We start from the raw sequence: 24,803 nt of genomic DNA on the forward strand, positions 1-24,803 counted from the left end.
GTTACCATCACCCTCGCTCCCAGCAGCCCCTGCGGCACCAGCGCGTCCCGCGATGTGCCGCCTAATCACCACGCGCGCGCGCGCGTCCTTATGCGTCACGCGCACGCACACACGTCCTCCTCCACGTTCCCATAATTCTGCGCGGTGGGTGGGCTCTCTTCTCGCTTCGTTTCCGGCTCATTCCGGTTTCGCCGAGATGGTTCCCCCGGTGGAGGTGTCGCCGCTCATCAAGGTAACGGGGCTGGGGGCGTTGTCCGGGGCTCGAGCCGACTCCCCCGGCCCCGCCAGCCGCCTGGGGCGGAGCCGCCGCGGGCGCGGGAAGGTGACCCCGGGGGAGGTCAGAACTGGGCCTGGCGGGGATCGGCCCCACCCCTCCCCCGGTGCCCTCGCTCTTGTCTCTGACCCGGCTGCGGGCTCGGGGCCGGTATCCGGGCCGAGCTGGATTAAACCCTCCCGAGTCGCGCTGCGAGGCGGGGGCCAGCCCTGGGCCGGTGCTTGTCCCTCCTCCCGGTGGTGGCGGGTGCCTGGGATCCCAGCCTCGGGGGTGACCCAAGCCCCAGCTACCATCCAGTTTGTTCCGCTGCCCTGCGGCCTAAAAACCAGCCTCCCTCTCTGTCTGCAAAATAAAGTATGTCCTTCCTTCCTTCGGCAGTTCACCAGGTATTCAGCCCTGCTGGTTGGGGTGCTCTACGGGAAGAAGCGGTATGGTAAGTGCCGAAAATGCATTTATGGCTGCAGGAGAAACTCTTAAATTGAAGGATCAGCAGGGTAGTCATGTTAGTCTGGATCTGTAAAAGCAGCAAAGAGATGTGATGCATCCGACGAAGTGGGTATTCACTCATGAAAGCTCATGTTCCAATATCAGAGGGGTAGCCGTGTTAGTCTGGATCTGTAAAAGCAGCAGAGAATCCTGTGGCACCTTATAGACTAACCGACGTTTTGGAGCGTGAGCTTTCGTGTGTGAATACCCATATGTTTATTAGTCTGTAAGGTGCCAGAGACCTCATTGGCTGCTAATATCTAAGAGCCTGCTACATTCTGGTGGCCTGTGATATATAGGAGGACAGGCTAAATGATGTGGTAGTCCCTTCTGGCCTTAAACTCTGTGACTGTTTTGACTGATCGGTTCCTACTGTAATTAGCAGAATAAGATGCAAGTCTGTGTTTTCATTTCTTTGCAGTTTTGTAATTGTGTTGGTCCCAGATGAGAGAGACAAGATAGGTGAGATAATATATTTTATTGGACAAACTTCTCTTGGTGAAACAGACAAGCTTTTAAGCTCCACAGCTTTCTTTTTCAGTGATCTGAAGTCAGTCCAATAAAGAGATTACTCCATCCACCTTTTCTTTTGAGCCTGAATGTAAAAACAGTTGACCATTATTTTTGTTAACTTATATCATTTCAAAGTTTATATTGTATCAGTTGGAAGTTTTAGTCTTTATTGATGCTGGTGTATTTGGGTTCATGTTTGCTAAATCCAGTCAATAGAAAAAGGATTAGATATAATTAAATATTGGCAATTTGTCTACTTAGTTTGATGTCTTGAACAGTAAAGTGATCCTAGATGAGGATATACAAAATATTAAGTTTTTAATTGTATATTTTGTGTGGCACCTTAAAATTGGTGAGCATGTTGTCTGTCATACAGAAAGTTCTTGTTAGTATTAAGTTTAGGGTCCAAGATTTGCATTATCTGAATACAGACATCTAAGGTATGCACTGTCATGGTACTCTATGCTGATTTGAGTTTGTGATGTGTACTGCTGAAGCATGACCTGTCTGAAGGTCAGGCAGTATTTCAAGTATTTGAAGCTCATATCAGTATGCTTTTCTTAAAAGCAAGAATAAAGATTTGTCTACCCATTGATTTAACTAAATGGGTTTAAGAATAAAACAAAACTAATGCTGTGAAATCTGTACAGTCTCCTGGGATGGGCACAATTACCTTGGTATGAAAATGTGTGTATTGGTATAGCTTGTTTTGGTAAAACATCTTCGCATTATCATAGCGCTTAGTGACAAGATCCAATGACTGGAAGTTGAAGCTAGACAAACCCAGAATAAAAGATGGTTCATGCCCCTGGGAGCTTACGATTTAAGTATAAAACATTTGATATCAGATGAATATACACACAGGCAAGGGAGTAGGAGGAAACAAGGAGACAATATTGACCAGTTTGATGGGCGTTGGTTTGATCATAGCAAGCTTCTTGTAGACATGGCAAAGAAGAGCCTGAAGGAGGAATATGAGGTAGCTTTGAAGGTTTTTTTGTAGCTTGAAGCTTCTCCCAAGGGTAGCATAAGAGAATGCTTGTTTGAAAACCTAACTGATGAGGGAGGCTGTTACTACTGGCCAATTGGAGGTTGGCATTTGAGTAACCTGTGCAAAACTGTCTGCAATAGGGGATTGAACCATTTTGACTAAATCAGTTTTTTGTCTTGCTTAAGTCACTGTTATACACACACGCACGAAAATGGAAGAGACGAACCATAAGTCCTCAACAGCACTGTTGAGGCTTTGTGCACCCTAAGGGTATGGTTACATTAGACGTTTCAAAGCGCTGCCCTGGCAGCGCTTTGAAGTGTGAGTGTAGTCAGAGCCGCAGTGCTGGGAGAGAGCTCTCCCAGCGCTGCTTGTAAACCACATCCCTTATGGGTGTAGCGTGCAGCGCTGGGAGCTGCGTTGCCAGCGTTGCTGCCCTGATTACACTGACACTTTACAGCGCTGCATCTTGCAGCGCTCAGGGGGGTGTTTTTTCACACCCCTGAGCGCGAAAGTTGCAGCGCTGTAAAGTGCCAGTGTAGCCAAGCCCTAAGTCAGCGGTTCTCAAACTGTTCTCAAACCCTTTTTAATGGGGTTGCCAGGGCTGGAATTAGACTTGCTGGGTCCCTAGGCTGAAGCCAAGTCTGAGGGCTTCAGCCTGGGCAGCAGGGCTCAGGTTACGGGCCCCCCGCCTGGGACTGAAGCCTTTGGGCACCTCACACCCACCCCACCCCCTGCCTGGGATGGTGGGACTCGGGTGGGCTCAGGCTTTGTTTCCGTTCTTGAGGTTGTATAATAATTTTTGTCATCAGAAGGGGGTCGCAGTGCAGTGAAGTTTGAAAACGATCATCCTAAATGTTGAGGTTTGTTGCACCAGTATAGCTGATCTAGTATAAACCCCATGTGTACGTATGCTGCACTGGTGTAAAGAGTTATTGCAGTTTTACACCAGTATAGTATGTCTACACAAGATTGTTGCACTGTTGCGTTTACACTGGTGCAAAAAAGTATATAAGGTCAAAGTCGTTCAGTCTTAGGATGATTAGTCTGCACTAAATGCCTTGGGTAGAACTGAAATACTTCTTAAGCTCTTTTTAATTAGCTTGCAAAAAGAGTTTGCACCTGTGGAAGATGAAATATATTTCTTCTTCACTGATGTGAAGATGCAAAATTCTAAAGTATTTGGTGATGATTAACTTAAAATGGAGTCAGTTGTAGGCACATTTTCCAAGTCCTGCTGGCCAAGTGAGATTTTTTTTCTTCCCATTGAGCAGGTAGTTTCTAAAAGTCTTATGTGTAAAGTGCCTTGGATAAAAGGTTATGGATACATAACATTTTTGTTCAATGACAGACTACTTAAAGCCTATTGCTGAAGAGGAAAGGAGAATAGAAAGTGAAGAGAAAAAGAAGCGTGAAGAATTGGAACGAATTGCAAAAGAACTGGCAGAAGGTATATATATATATATTTTTTTTAATATTAGCATACCCATTCCATGCCCTAAAAGTACGTAGAAAAACACTGTTTGAAGGTAAATGCTTTTTTAAAAAATAAAGCGACACTGTCAAGTGGCTTACGTGAACATGGATGAAAATGTTTTCATGTATGACTTTTCATTGAAATGTCTTTATTAAAACTACTACCAGCATGGTGGAAAACACAGACATCATTGTGTTAGTGCGTGATTACCAGAAAATAAAACTATAAAAAAGAACTATTTTAATATAATTGTCCAAGCTGAAACACAGTATAAACACAGTACAGTCCTAAACTGCAGAAATGGTGACAAACTAGGTATTTTCGAGTACTCAATAGTAAGTCTTTATATTACAGGCAAATAGTTTTATAAATCCTATTTAAAGTAAGGAGAATAAAATATTCAAACTTGAGTCTTTTCATTGGAAGAAGAGTCTCTTTGGGAAGATTTTTTTTTTAGAGGACAGGCTGAACTAGATGACAGCAAGATCCTTCTCATTCTGTGTCTGTTTTCACTTCATATTAAGTTTGTACTAATAAGCTCCAGATATTAAGTATCAGCTGAAATTTTGCCCACAAGACTAAACTGTCTTCTCTCATCTATATTATGCCAGCTCAGAATGGGCGCTAAATATTACAGAGAAGCTGCTAGGTCAGTTTTGACTTATTAGTGCAATAACACAAATTACTTCTCAGGTTCTGGATGTAGAGACAGTAATGGAATGGTTACATACAATTATTTTTAACACTTGCAGACTCTGTTGGTTGGCCTTGGCTATGGAACAGCCTACTTAAAAATTAAATTAATGGGACTTGTATGGAATTTTAGGTACACAATTTAACTTTGGTTAAAGTGTGTTCCTGGGAGCAGCAATGCCTTCAGAGAGACTGAACATGAATCTTGAAACCTTGCACATTTTATTCGTACAGAGGTTACCAGACTTTTTTTCTTAGGGTAGGGTCCTTCATTTTCATAAAGTATATCATGGATTACATAATTGAGAATGGGAAGAGAGGTAAACTGCTTGCTTCCCATTAACAATTGCCTAACATCCCTGTGGTAAGTAGAACAGTTACTTGCATTAAATACTTTTCCATATATTGTTAGCTTCACTGAATGCGGGTTAGCTACTAGAAGTGAAGAGAGTCAGCAGCATGTGGCCTAATTTGCTATGCAGACTACAGTTTGGGAATGTCTATATTTGAAACTTTGAAACACTGAATCACTTTAACATTGAAACGTAAACTAAACACCTGTAGAATGAACTCAGGGAAAATGCAAAATCATCTGCTAAAAGCTGCTTATGGAGAACTGGCAATTTTCAAAGATTTTTTTTTTTTAGGTCATTTTCTTCACAAAGGCTTTGATATATTTGGGATGTGTTTGCATTGTAGAGCAGTGAGCTAACCTGACTCTCCTTATTCCCTTTCAGCCAGTGAAGAGTCTATACTGAAATGAACAAATTGTATTGGACCTCATTTTCATCTTCAGCAAAATCTGAATCCTTGAATTAGCTATGTTAAGTTCATTTAAGCACTATATTTACTGTTTCCATCAATAAATACTTGTGAACAGTATTTATTCATTGGTTTTTTTGCATATGCTGTATACAAAGTACAAGTAAGAGGTATTGATGTAATGTAGGAAGAAACAGGTATTCCCTTATGTATCTGGTAACGAATCAATAATATCCCTCATGCTAAAGTGACCCCAACATGTCTAAAAATGCAAAGTCATTAATTGTGGCTCTGACTTGATGGGTAAAAGCCAGTTTAACCATGGTTAAAATAATTGCTACAGCATAAGCCTACAACTCCTGTATTTAACCACGTATTCAAATTCAGAACTGCTTTTCCAGTGTCAATCAGATTGGACTGCATGTTGGGAAGACACAGTTCTCATTATGTTACTGAGTGATGGGTTTTTCTAAAACTGTCTGTCTTGAAAATGAGGGTTTTTTTTCTAATGAGTAAATCAAGAGAGACAACATTGTAATGGGCAACAGAGTGTCCTGTGGCACCTTATAGACTAACAGAAGTACTGGAGCATGAGCTTTCGTGGGTGAATACCCACTTCGTCAGACGTATTCACCCATGAAAGCTCATGCTCCAATACTTCTGTTAGTCTATAAGGTGCCACAGGACTCTTTGTTGCTTTTACAGATCCAGACTAACATGGCTACCCCTCTGACACTTAACATTGTAATGGGCATACCTTACAGTCTAACTCAGGAAACTTTGCATCTGTAACTTATGGACTCAACAGTGTCAACTTGGGGTCTTGTATTCAGTTTCTTTTTATTCTTATTTTTTTCCTAATGGTGGACCTAACTTAACACCTGTAAACGCCCAATGGATTAAATGTTTAGCCTAGTGTAAAAAGTGTTTAATATTTTCAAGATCACTACCTTTTTTTGTACAGCCATATCAGGATTTGAACTAACTTTGCTAATTACAGTGATAGCCATATCTCTTAAAGTGAACATCTGATGTTAAACACTTCTCATGTCAAAAGTTCACTCAATAAAAGATTGAGAGGGTGTTGGGGGCCAGGGAAACAGCTGAAAGTACTTGCCATTTACACTTCAAATCAATTGACATTTAATGCTAATTTACTTTTTGAAAAAGACATAATTCCAGTGCTGCTGTGAATGCTGGAGTGCAGTTTAAAGTATCTGTTTTGGATAGCCAGCACTCTAGCATAACTAAAAACAGCCACAAGGAAATTTGAACATAACTGGGAAATATCAGACTAAATATTGTCTTCAGCACTTTAGCTATCTATGATGCATATGCATTAATCTGCTAATCACCCTCTTATTCTTGCAGATTCCTGCTTTCTTCACTGCATGGTGTGGCTAATGTGCTGAGAATAACGCAACTGAGCAGAATTTTACTTTTGCTGTTAACTCACTGCAGAGAGGCATTATATTGTTTAGATAACCACTGTAAATGTAGATGAATTCCCTTGCTTTCAATAAACATACATTGAATATATTTAGGCCACAGTGCTGCCTGAATAATCCTATGCTTGTTGAACACAACTTAATAGCAAACTAACACAGAAATAATAGTACAGAATGAGCTCCTGTAAACCCAACGCTTGTATGTTAGAGCTGTGCTCCGACCACCTTGTCTCAAGACTTACATCCTGCCCCCAAAGGGAAAGGCAGAGAGCTATTTCCTCTCTTACCTAATGCTAGGGCAGTGTTCCCCAAACTGGGGGGCATGCTGAGGAATGTTTTTTTGGGGGATGGCAGGGGCTGGGTGGGGCTTCCTCCCCACCCTCTGCTCTGGCCATGGCCCACCCCTCAGCAGCTCTGGCCCCAGCCTCTGCCTTCTTACCCCTGTCCAGCCACCCACACACTGTCATCCAGGAGCCACAGCCCTGCTCCTGGCCTTGGTTCCTGGGGATGTGTGATGGGAAAAGTTGGGGGACCACTGAACTAGGGGAAGAGGGATTTCTGTATCCCATTCTTTACTGTAGCAGAGGCCAATACCTCTGAGTATGCATTGAGATGGAGCAGAAAGGTAGTGACAGAGTGGGGGAGGATTTGTGGGGGAAATGAGGGTGATGAGAGAAATTGGAAACACTAATTCCAGGGGGGGAAAGGGTTACTACTAAATAAAAATGGGAAGGTGAAAATAAAGGAATAAATATACAGAGCACGTGTGTTTTTTGTTTTTTTTAAAAAAAAATTGAGAACAGCCAGTCTCTTCCCTCATTGTTGTGAATCAGGCATTACTGACATTCAGTGAGAATCAGAGATTGTTGTGGACCCAATTCTCCTCTCTCTTCAGTTAGGAGTAGCTACAGATGTAAGTGAGTCACAAGTGTAAAAGCACAGGAGATGACAAGAGTATCAAGGTTCTTTGTTTGTTTTTACAAAAGCTAATAGAATATGTCTTAACTATAGTAAATCTCTCATAAAACAGTGACGTGTGCAAAAGGGGGTTGGGGGGAGTGACCTTGAAGAAGAGGAGAGCAGGATATCTCCTTACATCCTTCCCCTATCATTTCCTTTGCTGGGTTCTTGTAAGTGTAGGTGCACAGACCAACCTGAAGCCACATGTTGGAATTTGTTTCTCTAATTCAGCTCTTAGCATTTCAGAGGTGTTGGGAAATGCAGTGGTGTCCCAAAGAAACAAGGTGGGTAAGGTAATATATTTTATTGGATCAACTTCTAGATATTATCTCACTACCTTGTGTCTCTAATATCAACCCTGCAAACAACAATGGAGGATATTCCAAAACCCATTGTAGCACCTACTCCAAGCTTGATCATATTCTTGTTTTCCATAATTTTGATCAAAATAGGCCTACTTTTTGGTCAAGCAAGTTACATTATCAACAAATTATATTAAAATAATATGAATGTTGTAAAGTCAAACACTCAAGGAATGCTGGAATTAAGGCTGCTTTTGCAACTTTAATTTAGCGCCCTTGTGCCTATGCATTGACCCACACTCTAATTACATGATCACATGCTATGTTTTCCCTAGGATCCCTGCCTCATTCCATGCACAAAACTGATCATGCTCAGAGAATGAGCAGCTTTTCAATATTTTGTTTTATCCTCATCATGCTGTGTGGCCCCATGTAGCATTGACTGCATACTGTTCAGACCCTGCTATGGAATTATTCTTGTCCTCATGGGTGTTTCTTTAGCTTCATTGGAGTTGCAGTTGTATAGATCAGATCTGACTTTGGCTCAATTCCTTCAAAAGATAAAGTTTACGGATGTGTGAGAAGGACAGATGATTTAACAGTTCTATTGTTAACATACTCTTGTGCTCTGATTCACTGTTCTAGATGAAAGCCCACATTCTGAACTCCGCTCTAGGGGCATCAGTGTGACTTCTGTGGAATAACTCCACAGCTGTACTGGCGTAACTGAGAGCAGAATCTCAGCATAAATATTTGGATAAAGGGGATCTTTCTCCCTATGAGATGAATGGACCTGACCTTTTTACATCTTGCTGGCTTGTCTATGTGTTCCTGCAAGATACATTCAAGGAGTTAATTCTGCCTCAATTTACCCACCGTGTAACCTCTGGCTGCACGCTAGGTAAATCACAGTTTAATTGGGCACAAAGTTCATTCACCATCCATCTGGCCCTGTAAATATGCATGGGGGTTTGGAGTAGGGAAGGGGGAATTCAGACTTCAGGACATATGCTACAGCTATTAGTCATGCAAGTAGATTCATGGGACCAAATTTTGCCCTGTCTTAAACAGTACAACCCAGTGACTTCAGTGGCATCGTATGGAGTGAGAAAGAGGCAGAATTTGGCTCACTGTCCTCAGTAAGGGTGCTCACATGAGTCATGTAAACAAAACTAGGCCCTTCCATGGCTAGATGATGAGCCCAGTTTAGGTAATTAAAGGGTTAAATCAAGAATTTATATTTGAACACTGGAACTTTTTTCTCTTACAAGACCTTTCCCAGGGTGCATAGTTCATACGCCAGCAGAAGTAGATTTAAATGATACAACAGGTTCTAGATGGGGGAGTTCTTCCATTGCAAGTTGCCACCATAGCAGCTGTATGAGAGGAAACAAGTGATTAGGGATACATTTGCAGCTGCTATAAAGCCACCGCAATTTGAAATCCTTTAGTCTTTAACTGGGTCATTTTACATTTTAAGCCTCGGAAGGCTCTCAGTGAGGAAGCTGGTATAAATTCCTAGATATTCTGACGTGCCACCAATGAGCTCAGAGCCATTTTCTACGCAAAGCAGTTCTTGCTCCAAAATATTTCAGGATAATTATCTCCCTGACTGCCTTTCTCAAGAGGTCAGTACCTTGTCTGAGGTGGAGACAATCTCAGACATGAATGGTCTTGTCTTAACCACAAAATTGTATTAAGAATGAAGGCTTCAGTCCAATTCCCATTGACTCAAATGAGAATTGGGCTAGGCCCAGGGAAAAAACATTAAAACCAAACAATGGGCATGCATAGAATCCTAGTAATGGAGGGCTGGAAGGGACCTCAAGAAGTTACCAAGTCCATCCCCCCCATACTGTGGCAGGACCGAGTAAATCTAGATGATCTCTGGTAGGTGTACTTTGTCCAACTTGTTTTTGATAGCTGCCAATGATGAGGACTCCACAATCTTCACTGGAAGTTGTAATAACGAGTCTTATTATCAGCAAAAGTTTGGCTAGAAAGGTACACTTGGGAGTAACTGCAGTGCTTCATCTTATTTCTAGTGAGTTCATTGTTTTTTCCCTTGGCCCATTAGGCAGCATGTTAGCCACAGCCTCTGTATTTTCAAGCACGTGTCCTCCCCCCCATAGACTAACTACACTACAAAGCTGACTCAGTGCGGCCAACAGACATAGCTGAGCTGCAAGTGCAGACAAGGATTAGCAATGTTCAGTACGATTGGCTACACTGTGTGTTGATCTGGTCTTACAGGTGTTAACCAACCCATTCCCACAGGAGATCTCCTCCACAGAGGAGTTCATGCAGATGGCCTTTTCTGGAGCCGTGGAACCATCTGAGATGTCAAGTGTAGGTTTTGAAGCCATTCACTATTATGACCTTGGCCTTTGACAGAGTGAGTCATAGGCCCAATTCAGATTGAGGATTTCTCCTGTATCCAACCCTTTGCTTTAACTACTGGACCAAATTCACACGTTTGGGAAGAGCTGAGAGTCTGAGTAATTTAATTTATGCAGGGGGTTGGTGGGGTAGGGGAGTTAGCCATAGGAGTAAATTCTGAGGTATTAACATTGTAAGTATTTCTGACCTTGCTTTGCAGCCATTTTTTCCTCCTCTTTTTTCTTCTCTTCTTCCAGCACTTTCATTTTTGCATCATACTCATCACCAAGAGCCTTCCATTCCTTTCTGTTGTTCAGCAATCTCTCATACATCGGCTGAATTTCCTCATGGAAACGTGAAAATTCCTGCCCCAAGCACACCCAACAAACAGTACAACAGTGACTTAGCCAGGGTTGCTCATCCAAAATATCTGTGCCACCGGGTACTAGTTGAGGCTGGGACCGGGTTAATATTCTGAAGCAGGGTGCCAGCTACAGGTCTGGCCTGGACTGGAGAGCCAGCTAATTAGAGGGTGTGTTTACACCTGGGTTCAGAGCCTATCAGCAGGGAGACAGAAGCAGCTTGTTTCAGGAGATCCTCCTAGATGGAGTTACTCCCACCCGAAACCTAGCTGAGGAATCACTGGGGTAGGTGAGTCCTGACAGGCCTGCTAGGAGGTACATGCAGTCAGGGCTGAGGAGTAGCCTTTTCCTTCACTACTGCAGTCGTTACCTCTTCCTCTGTCCCATTGCCTCACGGCTGGGGCTCAGAGCCTGCTGCTGCAGGCCTCTCCCTCTCTCCCATGCCTGCCAGGTAGCGAAGCGGGTCCTGATGTTGCCCCCACACCCTTGGGTAGGGCTGCCAATGCTGTATTTCAGAAATATGGGACAGCCCTCTAATGTCCCTGGGCTTGACTTTTCCTCCCCATTCCTTCCCCAGGGCCTCTTCCCGCTGTCTCCAGCTCTGCTGCAGAGAACTCAAAGCCCCAGGCACCGGGCTAGGCAGTCGCTGTGCCTCCTGGAGTGAAGTGGGAGGCTGCAGTTGCTCATCTCTACCTACTATAGAGCTGTGCCCTGCCGGGGTGGGGGGGTTGGCAGAAGGTGTGGACTGGAGAAACGCAGCAGCTGGAGGAGACTTTTCTGGTGGCTGGCTGGGCTAAATTTGAGTAGCATTGTGACCCCATGTGTTAGGTCACGTTGCCAAAGCCTGGCACGTTGCAAAGTAAAGTGCCAGAGCACCGCTTCGGCCTAGATTTCAGGTGTCAGAGTGACATGCTGGACTGCCCTGGTTGAAACATGGGATAAAAACCATCCTGTACTGACTTAGTGCTGGGCAAGCAATGTTTATTTAAATAAGGAATGTGAGGTCCTTTCTGATACAGGACTCTTGGCACTGGCACCCCCAACCCCTGGGCCTCTGACAGCAGAAGAGCCTGCCACTGATGCCATCTGGGAGGACAGCAGCTGGAGCAGAAAGGCAGATGCTCCAGGAAAAGGGCAGGAACCACATGCCCTGTGAAGAGGTAAGGGGCTGGATTGCAGGGGTTGCTGCAGAGTGAATTGGAGATCCCTGTGTGTTTGCATGGGGTTTTAGAATTGCTGTTTGAACTGACAGAAGTGCTGGTATTTTAGGAGGTAGAGAGGGGCCAGTAGGGAAAAGATTTCTCTCTCTCCCATCAAAAATCTGCTCCTCTCTGGGGATTTCGCTTCCTTTATAACAGGAAGGAGGGGAAGATTTGAGGGGACATGGAGGGAGAGAACACACCTAGCCTCACCCAAGGGGACAGGAGGCAGCCACATCCACCCCATTTACATTACCCATACACATACACAACTGCAGCAAGTGGGGATGGTGAAGGGGCTTCCTGTGCATCTCCTTGGGGGTGACCAGGGTCCCTGTGGGTATGGGGAGTAGAAGAAGAGCTGGCATGTGCTCCCCACAGCATTGGGACCCCTGCCCACACTGAGAAGAGAGCTGAAAACCCCCACACTGTGACCAGAGACTCAGACGCACCAAAGGCAAACGTAGGCAGAGTAATACAAATAAGTATTACTGAACTTTTGTTAGACTCTGCCAAGTGTGTGCCAGATTTGCAAAGCTGTCACTTAGTGTAAGTTCATTAGCAAAACCCCAAGGTGTATTCCAGTGTCATACTCCTATTCTAGTCTATGTATGTTCTCATCACCGTAGTATCTGAGGGCTTTCCGACAGTGCCTCAAGCAACTGTGTCTAACATCAGTCGTGTTTGTTTTTTCATCCTGCTCCCCAAGGAGCAGTGTGTTCACTGCAGTCTCTTGGATTTTTTTAAAATAATAGACACATGCTGCCATATGTTTGAGAAGTCAAAGAAATGTGCCATGCACTCAGCGTGGAAGGTGGGGAGGTTTGGGGTGGGCCTTTGTTCCTGGGGGGAATTCATTCTATAGTTTTGGGCTGGCCTCTAAGAAACCTCTGTCTTCTGCCCAGACAACCTTCACCCTTAGGGTGGAAAGTTCCATTGTGCCAGAGGAGCAGAGTTGTCCTCCCTGGTTTTCATCCCAGAGTTTTAAAAGATTTGTATAAGAACGGCCATATTAGGTCAGACCAATGGTCTATTTAGCCCAGTATCCTGTCTGCCAACAGTGGCCAGTCCCAGAGCTTCAGAACAGAACAGGACAATTTTACCCTCCTGGTTTCTGGCAGTCAGAGGCTAGGGACACCCGGATCATGGGGTTACATCCCTGACCATCTTGGCTAATAGCCACTGATGGACCTATCCTCCATTAATTTATCCAGTTATTTTCTTGAACCCAGTTATACTTTTAGCAGTCACATGGTAATGAGTTCCACAGGTTAACTGTTCATTAGGTTAAAAAGTACTTCATTTTATTTGTATTAAATCTGCTGTCTTTTAATTTCACCAGGTGACTCCTGGTTTTTGTACTGTGGGAAAGGGTAAATAATACTGCATTTTTTCTACACCATTCATGATTATAAAGACCTCTATCATATCCCTCCTTAGTTGTCTCTTTTCTAGGCTGAACAGCCTTAATCTTTGTAGTCTCTCCTCGTATGGAAGCCGTTCCATACTTTTGATTGTGTTTTTTGCCCTTCTCTGAAGCTTTTCTAGTTCCATTATGTCTTTTTTAGAGATGGGGTGACCAGAATGGGAAACAGTATTCAAGGTGTGGGTTTATATAGTGGCATTATGATATTTTCTGTCCCTTTCCTAATAGTTCCTAACATACCGTTAGCCTTTTTTACCACAGCTTTGCACTGGATCGAAATTCTCAGAGAACTAGCCACAATGATTCTAAAGTCTCTTTCTTGAGTGGCAACAGCTAATTTTGTCTGTGTAATTGGGATTATTTTTTCCAATGTGGGTTACTTTGCACTTACCAATCTTGATTTAATCAGCGATTTTGTTGCCCAGTCACCCAAGATCCCCTTCTAACTCCTCGCAGTCATCTTTGGACTTAACTACCTTGCATAATTTTGCATTGTCAGGAAACTTTGCCACTTCACTGTTTACCTTCTTTTTCAGATCATTAATGAATATACTGAACACCACAGATCCTTGGGGGACCCTGCTATTTACTCCTCTCCGTTTTGAAAACTGACCATTTATTCCTACCCTTTGTTTCCTATCTTTTACCTTTGTCCACGTGCTTATTGACACCCTCAGAGAATTCTGATAAATTGGTGAGACATAACTTCCCTTTTACAAAAGCTGTTGACTCTTTCCACTACTTTTGCAGTAAGGACCAATGTAAAGAATTCATTTAGCTTCTCTGCAATGGCCTTGTCTGTCTTGAGTGCTCCTTTAGCACCTTTGTCATCTAGGGTCTCCACTGTCTATTGGGCAAGCTTCTTGCTGCTGATGTACTTGAAAGAATTTTTACTCTTAGTTCTTGCATCTTTAGCAAGTTCTTTCTTGGCCTGCCTTATTACCCTTAACCTGCCAGAGTTTGTGCGCCTTCCGGTTACCCTCACTAGGAATTCACTTCCAAATTTTAAAGGATGCCTTTTTGCCTCGAATGGCCTCTATTACTGTGCTGTTTAGCTGTGGTGGCGTTCTTTTGTTCCTCTTATTGTCTTTTATGATTTGGGGCATACGTTTAGTCTGAGATGGTATTTTTAAGTAGTCTCCATGCTGCTTGCAGGCATTAAAACCCTTTTAATTTCCATCTAACAAGCGCCCTCACTTTTGCGCAGTTCCCGTTTTTATAGTTAAATGTTACTGCAGTGGATTTTCTGGTATTATCCACCTACAAGGGTGCTACATTTAATTACAGTAGGGTCACCATTACCGAGCAGTTCATCTATAGTTACTTCATGGACCAGATTCTGTGGGCCACTCAAGAGATACCCTGAGCCCACTCTGTGCCCTTCCATTCCAGCAGGAGTGGAATTGTGTATTGTCTCACCCGTTACTCCACTGCCCTATATGGAGTTTGCTGTGGAATCTTGGCTTTTATCTCCTGGGCCCAGTGCAGTTCATGCCTAGAGGTGCAAAGATGGCTCTGTACAATTGACCAGTACTGGGGTTGTCGGGCACTGTGAGGCTGCTCTGCGTTACACTAACTGCCCAAGGATCACCGCTTACAGCACACCTGTAGCTCTGGGTTCAAGGCTGCCCTGCACTGCTGTGTGGTGTGCAGCTGCTCTGCTGGGCTGATGATGTGATCCCATGTAGCAAAACCTAAGGTGTATTAAACAATGTATGTAACAATCCTGGACCAGTTACACCTAGTGCATGTTGGCACTATGCTGTAAGCAGGAGTTTTCCTGCTTACAGTGTAGGCTTATCCCAATTTCCCAATTTATTGCATGCGGTGTCTTTGGTCAGGGAAAAGACAAGCGTATGTCTTGTTGATTAACATTCTAGGTATTGGTCAAGTCTCACTGATCGGAGAGAAATTTGCTTATATAATTTAGGCTAGAGTTAAGTGGTTTTTAAAAACCGTCGTTGCTGCATCAGCAAGCATTCATTCTTTGCTGTGCAAATCACTTACCTTATAAACAAATGTGCACACAAAGTCAATGAAACCGACTTGAAGCTTTGGAAGCTCAGCAGCTTTTTTCCTGTCCATCATAGGCTGGAAGAGAACAGAATTTCTTTGGAGAACGCTTCAATGCCACGTCTGGCTGTTTTCCCTTTAGAACTATTCCGCCTTGAGGAGTGTCACAACTCAGCCTAACACTTCTACTGTATGATTCTCAAGAGCTTTCCTTTTCAGACCTCTTCTTTCTCCCACACAGACAATGATATTTTCATCATTTTTCTTTAGCAAGCTTACAGTCTCTCTTCTCCACTTCTGTCCCTAGATACTGTTTTCTATTATGCCCCTCACCATAGTACAAGATTGATGGATCTTTGGGATCCCTTTAGCATTTATTAAGAATACAAAGTTCCTTAAATTAACTAAACAAACATTTCACTTAAAAAAAGTTCATTAGCAGAGCTAGGTTTTTGGAACCTGTGACATGTATTATCACTGCTTTCAGATTTCTTGTCTATTACAGGAGTTCTCTTTCCCCCTCCCTCGGCAGGGGCTCCCATGTTGTCAAAGCATCCAGCCCTGTTCATGTATTGCTGTCAGTGAAGAGGTTTGCTAGAAGGAAATGAATGAATCTGAGCTCATACGCTACTTACGATAGGCTGCTGCTGAAGTACACTTATTTCCAAGTCTCCCTGTTCCCAGAATTCAGCTGCTACTAGGAGAGCTACCTACATTGGAATAAGAGCTACAGTCAGTTTGGGGATTTTAACCTGAAACAGTTTGTCTCCATTAACAGGAGAGTTCCAGTCCCTGCTCCCTTACCCAGTGATCTTGTCTGTCAAATCCCAGACTACAGCCAAGTGATCCTCTTAGCACGGTGCGTCTGATTCTCTACTCAGTTTGTCTACACGACGAGTTACTAAATGGCAAACCAGGGTGTGACTCTACAGCATGCCAACTTGCCACACAGTAATGTCCCATGTGGACGCTGCTATTGCTCTGTAGCAATGTTCCAGGTAGGATGCTGTTGCACGTGGTAGTGGTAATGCTGTAGATTCGCAGCCTTGCTTGCTGTGTAGTTAACAAATTCACAGCAGGATTGCGCCGTTGAGATCAGTGGAATCACCCTGGGGCTGTGAAGTGCAGAATCAAATTCCGTGACTCTGGCAGCAGACTCTTCGGTCTACTGCTCCTTCATGTCAGTCAATGAACAGCTCCCCCGCTGCCCCTTAGCAGGACTTTACAATGAGGTGGGGACCGTCACAGCGTTAGAGGGTTCTTTGCCACGTTCCCCAAGAGACAGTTGTCCTTTCCCAGTGTTACCAATCTAAAGCTTTCATGACTCTTCCTCCCCAACCCCTAAAAAGTGAGGTTTTAAAATATGAATGTTGGAGTTTGTCTTATGGTTTTGTGCAGTTGGGTTTTTTTTTCCTTAAACTTTCTGTAAGAATGAGGACTAAATTGTTTTTAAAGTGAAAGTTACTTGAGATTCTCAGCCACATGATTCCAGGAGCAGGGGCTTTAAGAAAAACTCTGAATGTTATGAGACTGGCAATAAAGTCAGAGTTGCCAGCACTATTTTCTCTGCAGCCTCTCTGTGTGCTACTAACCATGTCCTAGTGATTCACAGTACTGAGTGCGGTCTCTAGATATCTTTGCTTTTACATTTATTTACCTACTTTTACATTCAGCACAGTAACTGTTTCTGTGACAGTCCAATGTTAACAACTATCCAGCTGTGTATAAATGTCTTACACTTTATACAATTCCATAAAAACCTTCTATGGAAACACTGGGAGGGAAGAGGTGGTGTTGAAAAGCCGTGACGCTTCAGCTCTTACATGATTGCTAATAACATAACATCAAGCTAAAAGGTCTTGTCTCATCAATCTAAAAATATCATTTCTACCAGCATTACTGGAAACTTGGCCAGGATAAGTAAGGAGAAGCCTCCTTCATGCAGATTTCAGACAATAGAGTGTGTTTCAATATATTGGAGTACATTGTGTAACAGGTGTCTGACCTTACTCTGCACTTCCCAGGGTTTAGCGATCGCAGATAAGTCACAGGCAGTCATCATCATGGCCCTGGAGAACAGAACAAGAACCGGAGTTAGTTTCTTTTCTGAAGCACTCAGTCCTGTTCCCACTGGATCCAGGCTCTATACTGTAATTTAACAGTACTACACTTTACCACTTCTCTCCTCTCCCCCGGCAAGCATTAAAGATCGAGGAGAACCATTTTGTAAACCAGGGACAGACAGTATGCAGTAGTACCTTGAGGTAAACCTAGTGTATATGTGTTTCTTGCCTGCCACCAAAACAGTTTTGTGATTACTGTACTTTTCTTTGATCAGATGGGTTTTCTTTTTAAGTCTTACTGCTATGCTAATTCTCAAAAATCTCATGTGAATTCTTAGCAAAGATTTAGTAGCAGAACCTGCAGTGAGGTTTTATGTCTGTGTTTAATTCTTCTAAATACTACAGAACATATGCTAGACCACTATCCAGGATCAATGATTAGGACTAGACACTTGTCAGAATTTAATGAACATAAGAATAGTTATACTGGGTCAGACCAGTGGTCCTGTCTGCTGACAGTGGTCGATGCTTCAGAGGGAATGAACAGAACAGGGCATTATTGAGTGACCCACTCCCAGCTTCTGACAGTCAGAGGCTTAGGGACACCCAGAGGATGGGGTTACATCCCTGACCATCTTGGCTAACAGCCATTGATGGACCTGCCCTCCATGAATTTATCTAATTCTCTTTTTACTCCACTATATATAATTTTGGCCTCCAGAGCATCCCTTGGCAATGAGTTCCACAGCTTGACTGTGTGTTGTGTGAAGATAACACAGTCTTTTTTTAAAACCTGCTGCCTATTAATTTCGTTAGTGACCCCTGGTTCTTGTGTTATGTGAAGGGGTAAATAACACTTTCTCCACATCAGTCACAATTTTATAGACCTCTGTCATGCCCCCCCTTAGTCATCTCTTTTCCAAGCTGGATAGTCTCAGTCTTTTTAGTCTCTCATATATAGGGATCTACCAAATTCATGGCCTTAAACACCTCACAGTCTGTGAAATCTGGCCCCCCCTCCATGAAATCTGATCTTTTTTGTGTGCTTTTACACTGTACTACACAGATTTCACAGGGAAACCAACATTTCTCAAACTGGGGGTCCTGACCCAAGAGGGAGTTCCAGGGGCATCGCAAGGTTATTTTAGGTGGGCACGGTATTGCCATCCTTACTTCTACATTGACTTCAGAGCTGGGCGGCTGGAACAGCAGCAGTTGGTTGGGTGCCAGCTCTGAAGGCAGCGCTGCAGCAGCTCAGAAGTAAGGGTGGCAATACCATTCCAGGCCATCCTTACTTTTGTGCTGCTGACAATGGCGGCGCTGCCTTCAGAGCTGGGCTCTCAGCCAGCAGCCTCCGCTTTCCGGCTGCCCAGCTCTGAAGACCATGCCAGCAGCAGCACAGAAGTAAGGGTAGCAGTACTGCGCACGCACACACACACGCACACACACTACCCTTGCGACTCAGCCCTGCACAACTTCTTTTGGGGCCAGGACTCCTACAATTACAACACAGTGAAATTTCAGATTTAAATAGCTTAAATCATGAAATTTACAATTTTTAAAATCCTATGACGGCAGAATTGACCAAAATGGACTGTGACTTTGGTAGGGCCCTACTATATGGAATCTGTTCCAGATCCTTAATCATTTTTGTTGCCCTTCTCCGTACTTTTTCCAATTCTAATATCTTTTTTGAGAAGGGGCAGCCAGAATGGCATGCAGTATTTGAGGTACGAGTGTGCCATGGATTTATATAAGAGCATTATGATATTTACAGTCTTCTTATCTATCTCTTTCTTAATGATTCCCAACATTCTGTTCGTTTTTTTTGACTGCTGCTGCACACTGAGTGGATGTTTTTTCAGAGAAGTATCCACGATGACTCCAAGATCTTTCCTCAGTGGTAATGGCTAATTTAGACCCCATAATTATATATGTATAGTTGGGATTATGTTTTCCAATATGCTATACTCACCTTTGTTCCTGCTGGAGGAGAAGGGAGAGCTTTCATTAAATTGGCTGCACTAACAGTAATGAAACTAGTTGAGTTTCAGAGCTCTGTGGAGGTCAGATTGGGGAGGAAGGAGTGGTATGTCTCCAGCACAACACTAAAGCCTGTATTAGCTGGATGTTTCTGCTAAACTGATGAGCAAGGAAACAGTTATCAACGTTGACTTTAAGTGCTCATTATGCTTCAGAGTTAACACCTCATTTAAATGACAGGTGGCATTTCTGTCAGTGCTAATGCTACACTCCCCACTCCTAGAACAAAACCACTTATGCAAGGGATCCAAGAAGGATTGGGGAAAAAAGGATTCTCCTGCTCCAAACCCAGCACCTTTGTGGAATGAAGAAGCCTATCTAATGCTACTACAGGGAGACCCTGGACTTTGGTAAGTAGGATCCCTGCACATTCTCCTAGCAGACAGTTTAGATCTTTCAATCAGCATAAGGAATCCATATTTTGCACTGGCCTTTTCTACCACAAATACAGTTCCTTCACAGAGAGTGCCTCTTCCCCACCCTACGTTGAGGGCCTCACGTCTATAGAGGTGTTCAGCATTCAGGTCTCTGAGCTATTATTTCATTCTATCTGTCTGGTACTGTTAACGCCAAGGGTTCAGAAATCATATTAACTTAAAAATTTTGATTTTTTTTTTTTTAAATTGGGGTCTTTTTTATTTGTCTTCTAGTGTGAACCTTCAGGGTGTACTTGCTTCATGTTTTCAAGCTTTTACCTCCAGCCATGATGGTTAAATAACCTTTTTTTTAAGAATCTAAGTTTCTCCTCTAATCGCCTGCCTTAGGAACTGGGCCCCAGATTTTTAAAGGTGTTGCTGTGCTCAGTATTACAACACCTAACTGATTTAGGCACTTTGAAGCCAAGATCCCATTGATACTCTGTCTGGGCCTAGGGCTTCAAGAAAAACACCAAACATTGCAAGACTTGTGCTACAAATGTGAAAGTTGCCAACACTGCATTTAAGAAGGGGGTGGGGGGGTTAGTGGGTTTTTCTGTTTTGTTTTTTGCAACCATAACAAAAAGGACTTATTAAATAAAGGCTTAAAATGTGTTAAATTGCTTTAGCCAGTGAGAAGAGCTGATACCCAGTGGGCTGTCCGAGTCAGACCCCAAAGCTCTATGCCTAAAAATACTAGTCAAACAACAACCCACTCCAGTGATGGACCTGTTTGGATGTTGTAACTGTAGTTTGTTTTCAGCTATTGAGATGGTCGCTCCTAAGTCTTAACTCCAGATTCTGAACGCTCCCTCTGCACAAGCCTCAGAGGAAGTCTTGGCATGTAAATGGTCTGTACAAAGCGTGTATGAAGGAAAGAGGAAGCCAGAGGGCTGTCTGTTGAAAGCCATGTTCCAAACACGACCTGTTACAGAACAGAGAATCTTCTAAGTCATATGCTTAGGGCCCTATCAAATTCAGGGTCCATTTTGGTCAATTTCACAGTTATGGGATTTTAAAAATCATAAATTTTCATTATTTCAGCTATTTAAATCTGAAATTTCTCAGTGTTGTAATTGTAGGGGTCCTGACCCAAAAAGGAGGTGTGTGTGTGTCACAAGTTTATTGTAGAGGGGGTTGCGGTACTGCTACCCTTACTTCTGTGCTGCCTCTGGTGGCGGCGCTGCCTTCAGAGCTGGGCAGCTGGAGAGCAGTGGCTGCTGGCCGGGAGTCCAGCTCTGAAGGCAGAGCCACCACCAGCAGCAGCACAGAAGTAAGGGTGGATGGCATGGTATGGTATTGTCACCCTATACTTCTGCGCTGCTGCTGGCGGTGGCTCTGCCTTCAGAGCTGGGCACCCGGCCAACAGGTGCTGCTCTCCAGCCACCCAGCTCTGAAGGCAGCGCAAAAGTAAGGGTGGCAATACTGCAATCCCCCCCTCCCCAAATAACCTTGTGACCCCCCTGCAACTCACTTTTGGGTCAGAACCCCCAATCTGAGAAATGGTGGTCTTCCTGTGAATGTGTAGTACAGGGTAAAAGCACATTAAAGACCAGATTTCAGAGGGGAGACCAGAATTCACAGTCTGTGACATGTTTTTCATGGCTGTGAATTTGGTAGGGTCCTACTTATGCTGTGGCTCTGATAGAAGCTTTCCTCTGCACTGTCTCCAGAGCGTCCATGCAATCTCAATGAGTGCATTCTGCATCTGAGTTGTGAAGCAGGGTAAAAGGTTTCTCATTGAGAGGAGTTTTCTGGCTACTTTGCAAGAGCAGGTTACTCGGAGTGTGTCTACACTACAACTGCTACAGCAGCACAACTGAAACACTGTATGCTGCTGTGGTGTGGATACTGGCTACAGCAATGGAAGGGGTTTTTCTGTCACTGTAGTAATTCCACCCCCTTGAGAGGTAGTAGCTAGGTCAATGGAAGAAGCAGTGTCTACCACAGGGTTTAGGTCAGCTTAACTACGTCTCTGAGGTGTGAAGTTTTCATACTCCTGAGCGGAGCAGCTATTGTTAGTAAGTTTTAGATGTAGACCAGGCTTCAGATTCATACTGGATGGCACACTGTTTTCAAGCTCGTATCCTTGCTTTCATCAATAGGGAGGCTTTGGCCTCCCTTACCGTTTAAGCCAAAGCAGACTTCTTGCAACTCTTCATCAGTAGATGGTTCTGTGTGGGGCTTGCAATAACTTCAGTTTTTGTCATTGGATGTCTGCTCCCTAAAACTCATAGGATTCTGTTAATCTTGAAAGTTGCCATAAATACATCCAAGCAGAATAAGCAATTTAAATATGAAATGTGGATACTTGTAATTAGAATTTGAATATAAAGTTTACTTGACACTTATCTAGATTAGGGTGATCAGACAGCAAATGTGAAAAGTCAGGACGGAGTTGGGGGGTATCTATATAAGATAAAGACCCAAAAGTCAGGACTGTCCCTATAAAATCGGGACATCTGGTCACCCTAACCTAGATGAGACTTCATCCTATTCACACACTTAAAAAAATTCTGTTATATTTCCATATAATTATTTAGTACAGAGAAATTTAAAGAGATTTGGCTTTTGTTTTAATATCTTTTTATATGGCTACCCTTCAAGAATAACCCAGAATGCAAAGCCACTATACTTTTGGCTTCAAGATTCATTAAATATTAAAATGTTGTCTTAATATCCCTTATAGGAAAATATCGCATGCTATGCTAAACGATGCAGTCGGTTCTTAGTAGACACTTATTTAATAGGGGCATAGTTGTCACTTCACCATTTGCCTATCAAGAGGTTTTTATTTACTCACATGACAATCTCTTTTCTTGTGGTCTCCAGGGACAAATATTCAGTCCAGGCATTTACGTTGTCATACGTCTTGGACTCATCAACAATCTTCTGAAACATAGTTCTCTTTCTTCAAAAAACCCAAAGAGGTAGGGAAATGAATGCATTAAATATGGAGTTAGCAGATCTCGTTTTGATTTCCCATGGAAACATTACCCATGAGCAATCACTCATTCCAACAATTGCTGCCTGAGCTTTACCCCAGCCAAGTGCCCACCACAATGATAGATTCAAATAAGAATACTTTAAATAGGACAGAGTGTTTTAAATAATTGTAAAACATTTAAATGTTGCAAAAATCGGTTTTAGTCAGGTTGAGGCTTTGTAAATACAGCTTGAAAAGTTGTGCTATTTGCAACTTTAGATTAAAACTTATACTGAACTAAATGATAAATGCTACTATTATATAGTGCCATACTACACAGCCAAAAGCCAAAGTACTAACTCTGATCCTCAAGCAGGTACCTAACTTCACTGGGACCGTTCATGTGCCTAAAGTTCATCATCTGCCCACGGGTTTGCAGCATGAGCAGCTAAAATTGTATGTATTTATTTATTAAGTTTTAACAAGTTTACACATCCTTGCCATGTAAATATCAGAAACAACACCATCGCTCCAACAATATTTCTTAGTGGCATAAAATGTTCACTTCTAAATAAAACTGCTTCAGTGCTAACAGTGAAGTTACGCTTTCAGTACATTGAAGTTATTGTGAACATTCTTATACGCTGTCTGACATTTTCAAAACAGGAGCCTAAAGATAAGCCCATATTTAGGCAATGAAGGACTGTGTTTTCCTAAACAACTAGAGGACTTTGGAGCAGGGCCAGATTTACACCTTACGCGTCCCTAGGCATGGTATCTTCAGCGCTGCCTCTCCCCTCCCCACCCCCCCACGTCTACAGCTGACCTTCATGTTGCACACAGTCTTAGAGAGGTAAGGTGCCCCTAAAACACCAGTGCGCCATGGCACGTGCCCACTGTGCCAAATTGGAAATCCAGCCCTGCTTAGGAGTCCAGGTCTCTGACTTCATACTGCAAACCCTGATGGATGAGTATAGCCTGGTCATGACTTGCAGAAATTAATTATATTGGAAGGTTAGTTGCAAATATAGCATGGGCCATTTGCTTGTCTATGTTCTGCTTGGAGCTATGCTATTCTCAATGGATGTTAACAAGACCAAGGATTGTTCTTGGGCACTGATCAGTATTTTTAGCGTGAAACGTCTTACTGTAAAATCTAAAGGGTAATGTATTAATAAGGAAACTAACTAAAGAGACCAGGAAAACAAAATCACCCTGTTAGCAATTTAAAACTCACAAAAATCAATTATGAAAAAATATGTATTTAAATCAAAATCAGTGTTTTAAAATGATTTTAAATTAAGTAATATCTGACAGCATACGCAGGGTCTCCTGAAGACACAGCCGCTGTTAATAGGAGTTCTGCCAACAAAGAGCCTGGACAATTAGTTGTGATGTTTTAGACAAATGTGACTAGCTTTTTGCAATGTGTTTGCTGAAATACACGACTCACTTACTTGAAGTAAAGTGCTAAGTCAGTTGCTATGATAGCAATTTCCATCAAATGATTCACATGCTCAAACTGTCGCCTGCTGAGATTCTGGTAGATGTTCAGGGACTAAAGGAAAACAAAGTTTAGTACATGATTCTGGATATCCGGTGGATTGCTCATCTCAGAATATAGGTGTTAATTCATTGTGTAACATCATCAGCTACAGTCAAAATGCAGGCTAAGGGTTCAATCCAATTCCCATGGTCCATGCAAAGACACCCAATGATTTAAATGGGCATTGGATGGGGCCCAGTACCCTGAAGTAGTTACTCAGCATATAACTGGACTCCCATTGTCTTCAATGGGAGTTTGCCTGAGGTAAAAGTTTAACTGAATGAATTTGTCAGGATTTGACCCATAGTGGGGGAAGGATGATTAAAGACAATCAATGGGCATTAAGAACCCTATAAGCTTTGCTTCAAGGTCTCTCCCTGGTTCTGTCACAGATGCCCTGTTAAAACATGGGCAAGTCACTTAACTTCTGCACCTCCATTTCCCCCTTATCTGTATAACTGGAACAACACTGGCCTACCTCACTAGACAGTGGTGAGGCAAGGCAGTAAAGTTCCGGGAGAGCC

The 24,803-nt window shown here is 43.1% G+C and overlaps 2 protein-coding genes across 2 annotated transcripts in view; one reads left to right on the forward strand and one right to left on the reverse strand.

The window, feature by feature from the left end:
- The first annotated feature begins 118 nt into the window (after positions 1-118).
- On the forward strand, positions 119-5,316 carry ATP5ME (ATP synthase membrane subunit e). Its single transcript, XM_032778604.2, has 4 exons — positions 119-232; positions 653-707; positions 3,616-3,714; positions 5,172-5,316. Exons 1-4 carry the CDS (start codon positions 197-199, stop codon positions 5,195-5,197), a joined length of 216 nt encoding a protein of 71 aa, XP_032634495.1. The 5' UTR covers positions 119-196; the 3' UTR covers positions 5,198-5,316.
- A 2,645-nt stretch (positions 5,317-7,961) lies between these two features.
- PDE6B (phosphodiesterase 6B) overlaps positions 7,962-24,803 on the reverse strand; it is a 40,758-nt gene continuing 23,916 nt past the window's right edge. The window contains exons 16-22 of the mRNA XM_032778594.2: positions 24,191-24,291; positions 22,611-22,718; positions 17,291-17,354; positions 15,921-15,995; positions 15,280-15,363; positions 10,494-10,650; positions 7,962-9,282 (exon numbers count right to left, since the gene is read on the reverse strand). Of these exons, the coding sequence (XP_032634485.1) occupies positions 9,221-9,282; positions 10,494-10,650; positions 15,280-15,363; positions 15,921-15,995; positions 17,291-17,354; positions 22,611-22,718; positions 24,191-24,291 (651 nt within the window). The 3' untranslated portion in view covers positions 7,962-9,220. The remainder of the gene's footprint in view (positions 9,283-10,493; positions 10,651-15,279; positions 15,364-15,920; positions 15,996-17,290; positions 17,355-22,610; positions 22,719-24,190; positions 24,292-24,803) is intronic.

Source organism: Chelonoidis abingdonii, chromosome 6 (assembly GCF_003597395.2).
Source record: "Chelonoidis abingdonii isolate Lonesome George chromosome 6, CheloAbing_2.0, whole genome shotgun sequence".
NCBI classification, from domain to species: domain Eukaryota; kingdom Metazoa; phylum Chordata; order Testudines; family Testudinidae; genus Chelonoidis; species Chelonoidis abingdonii.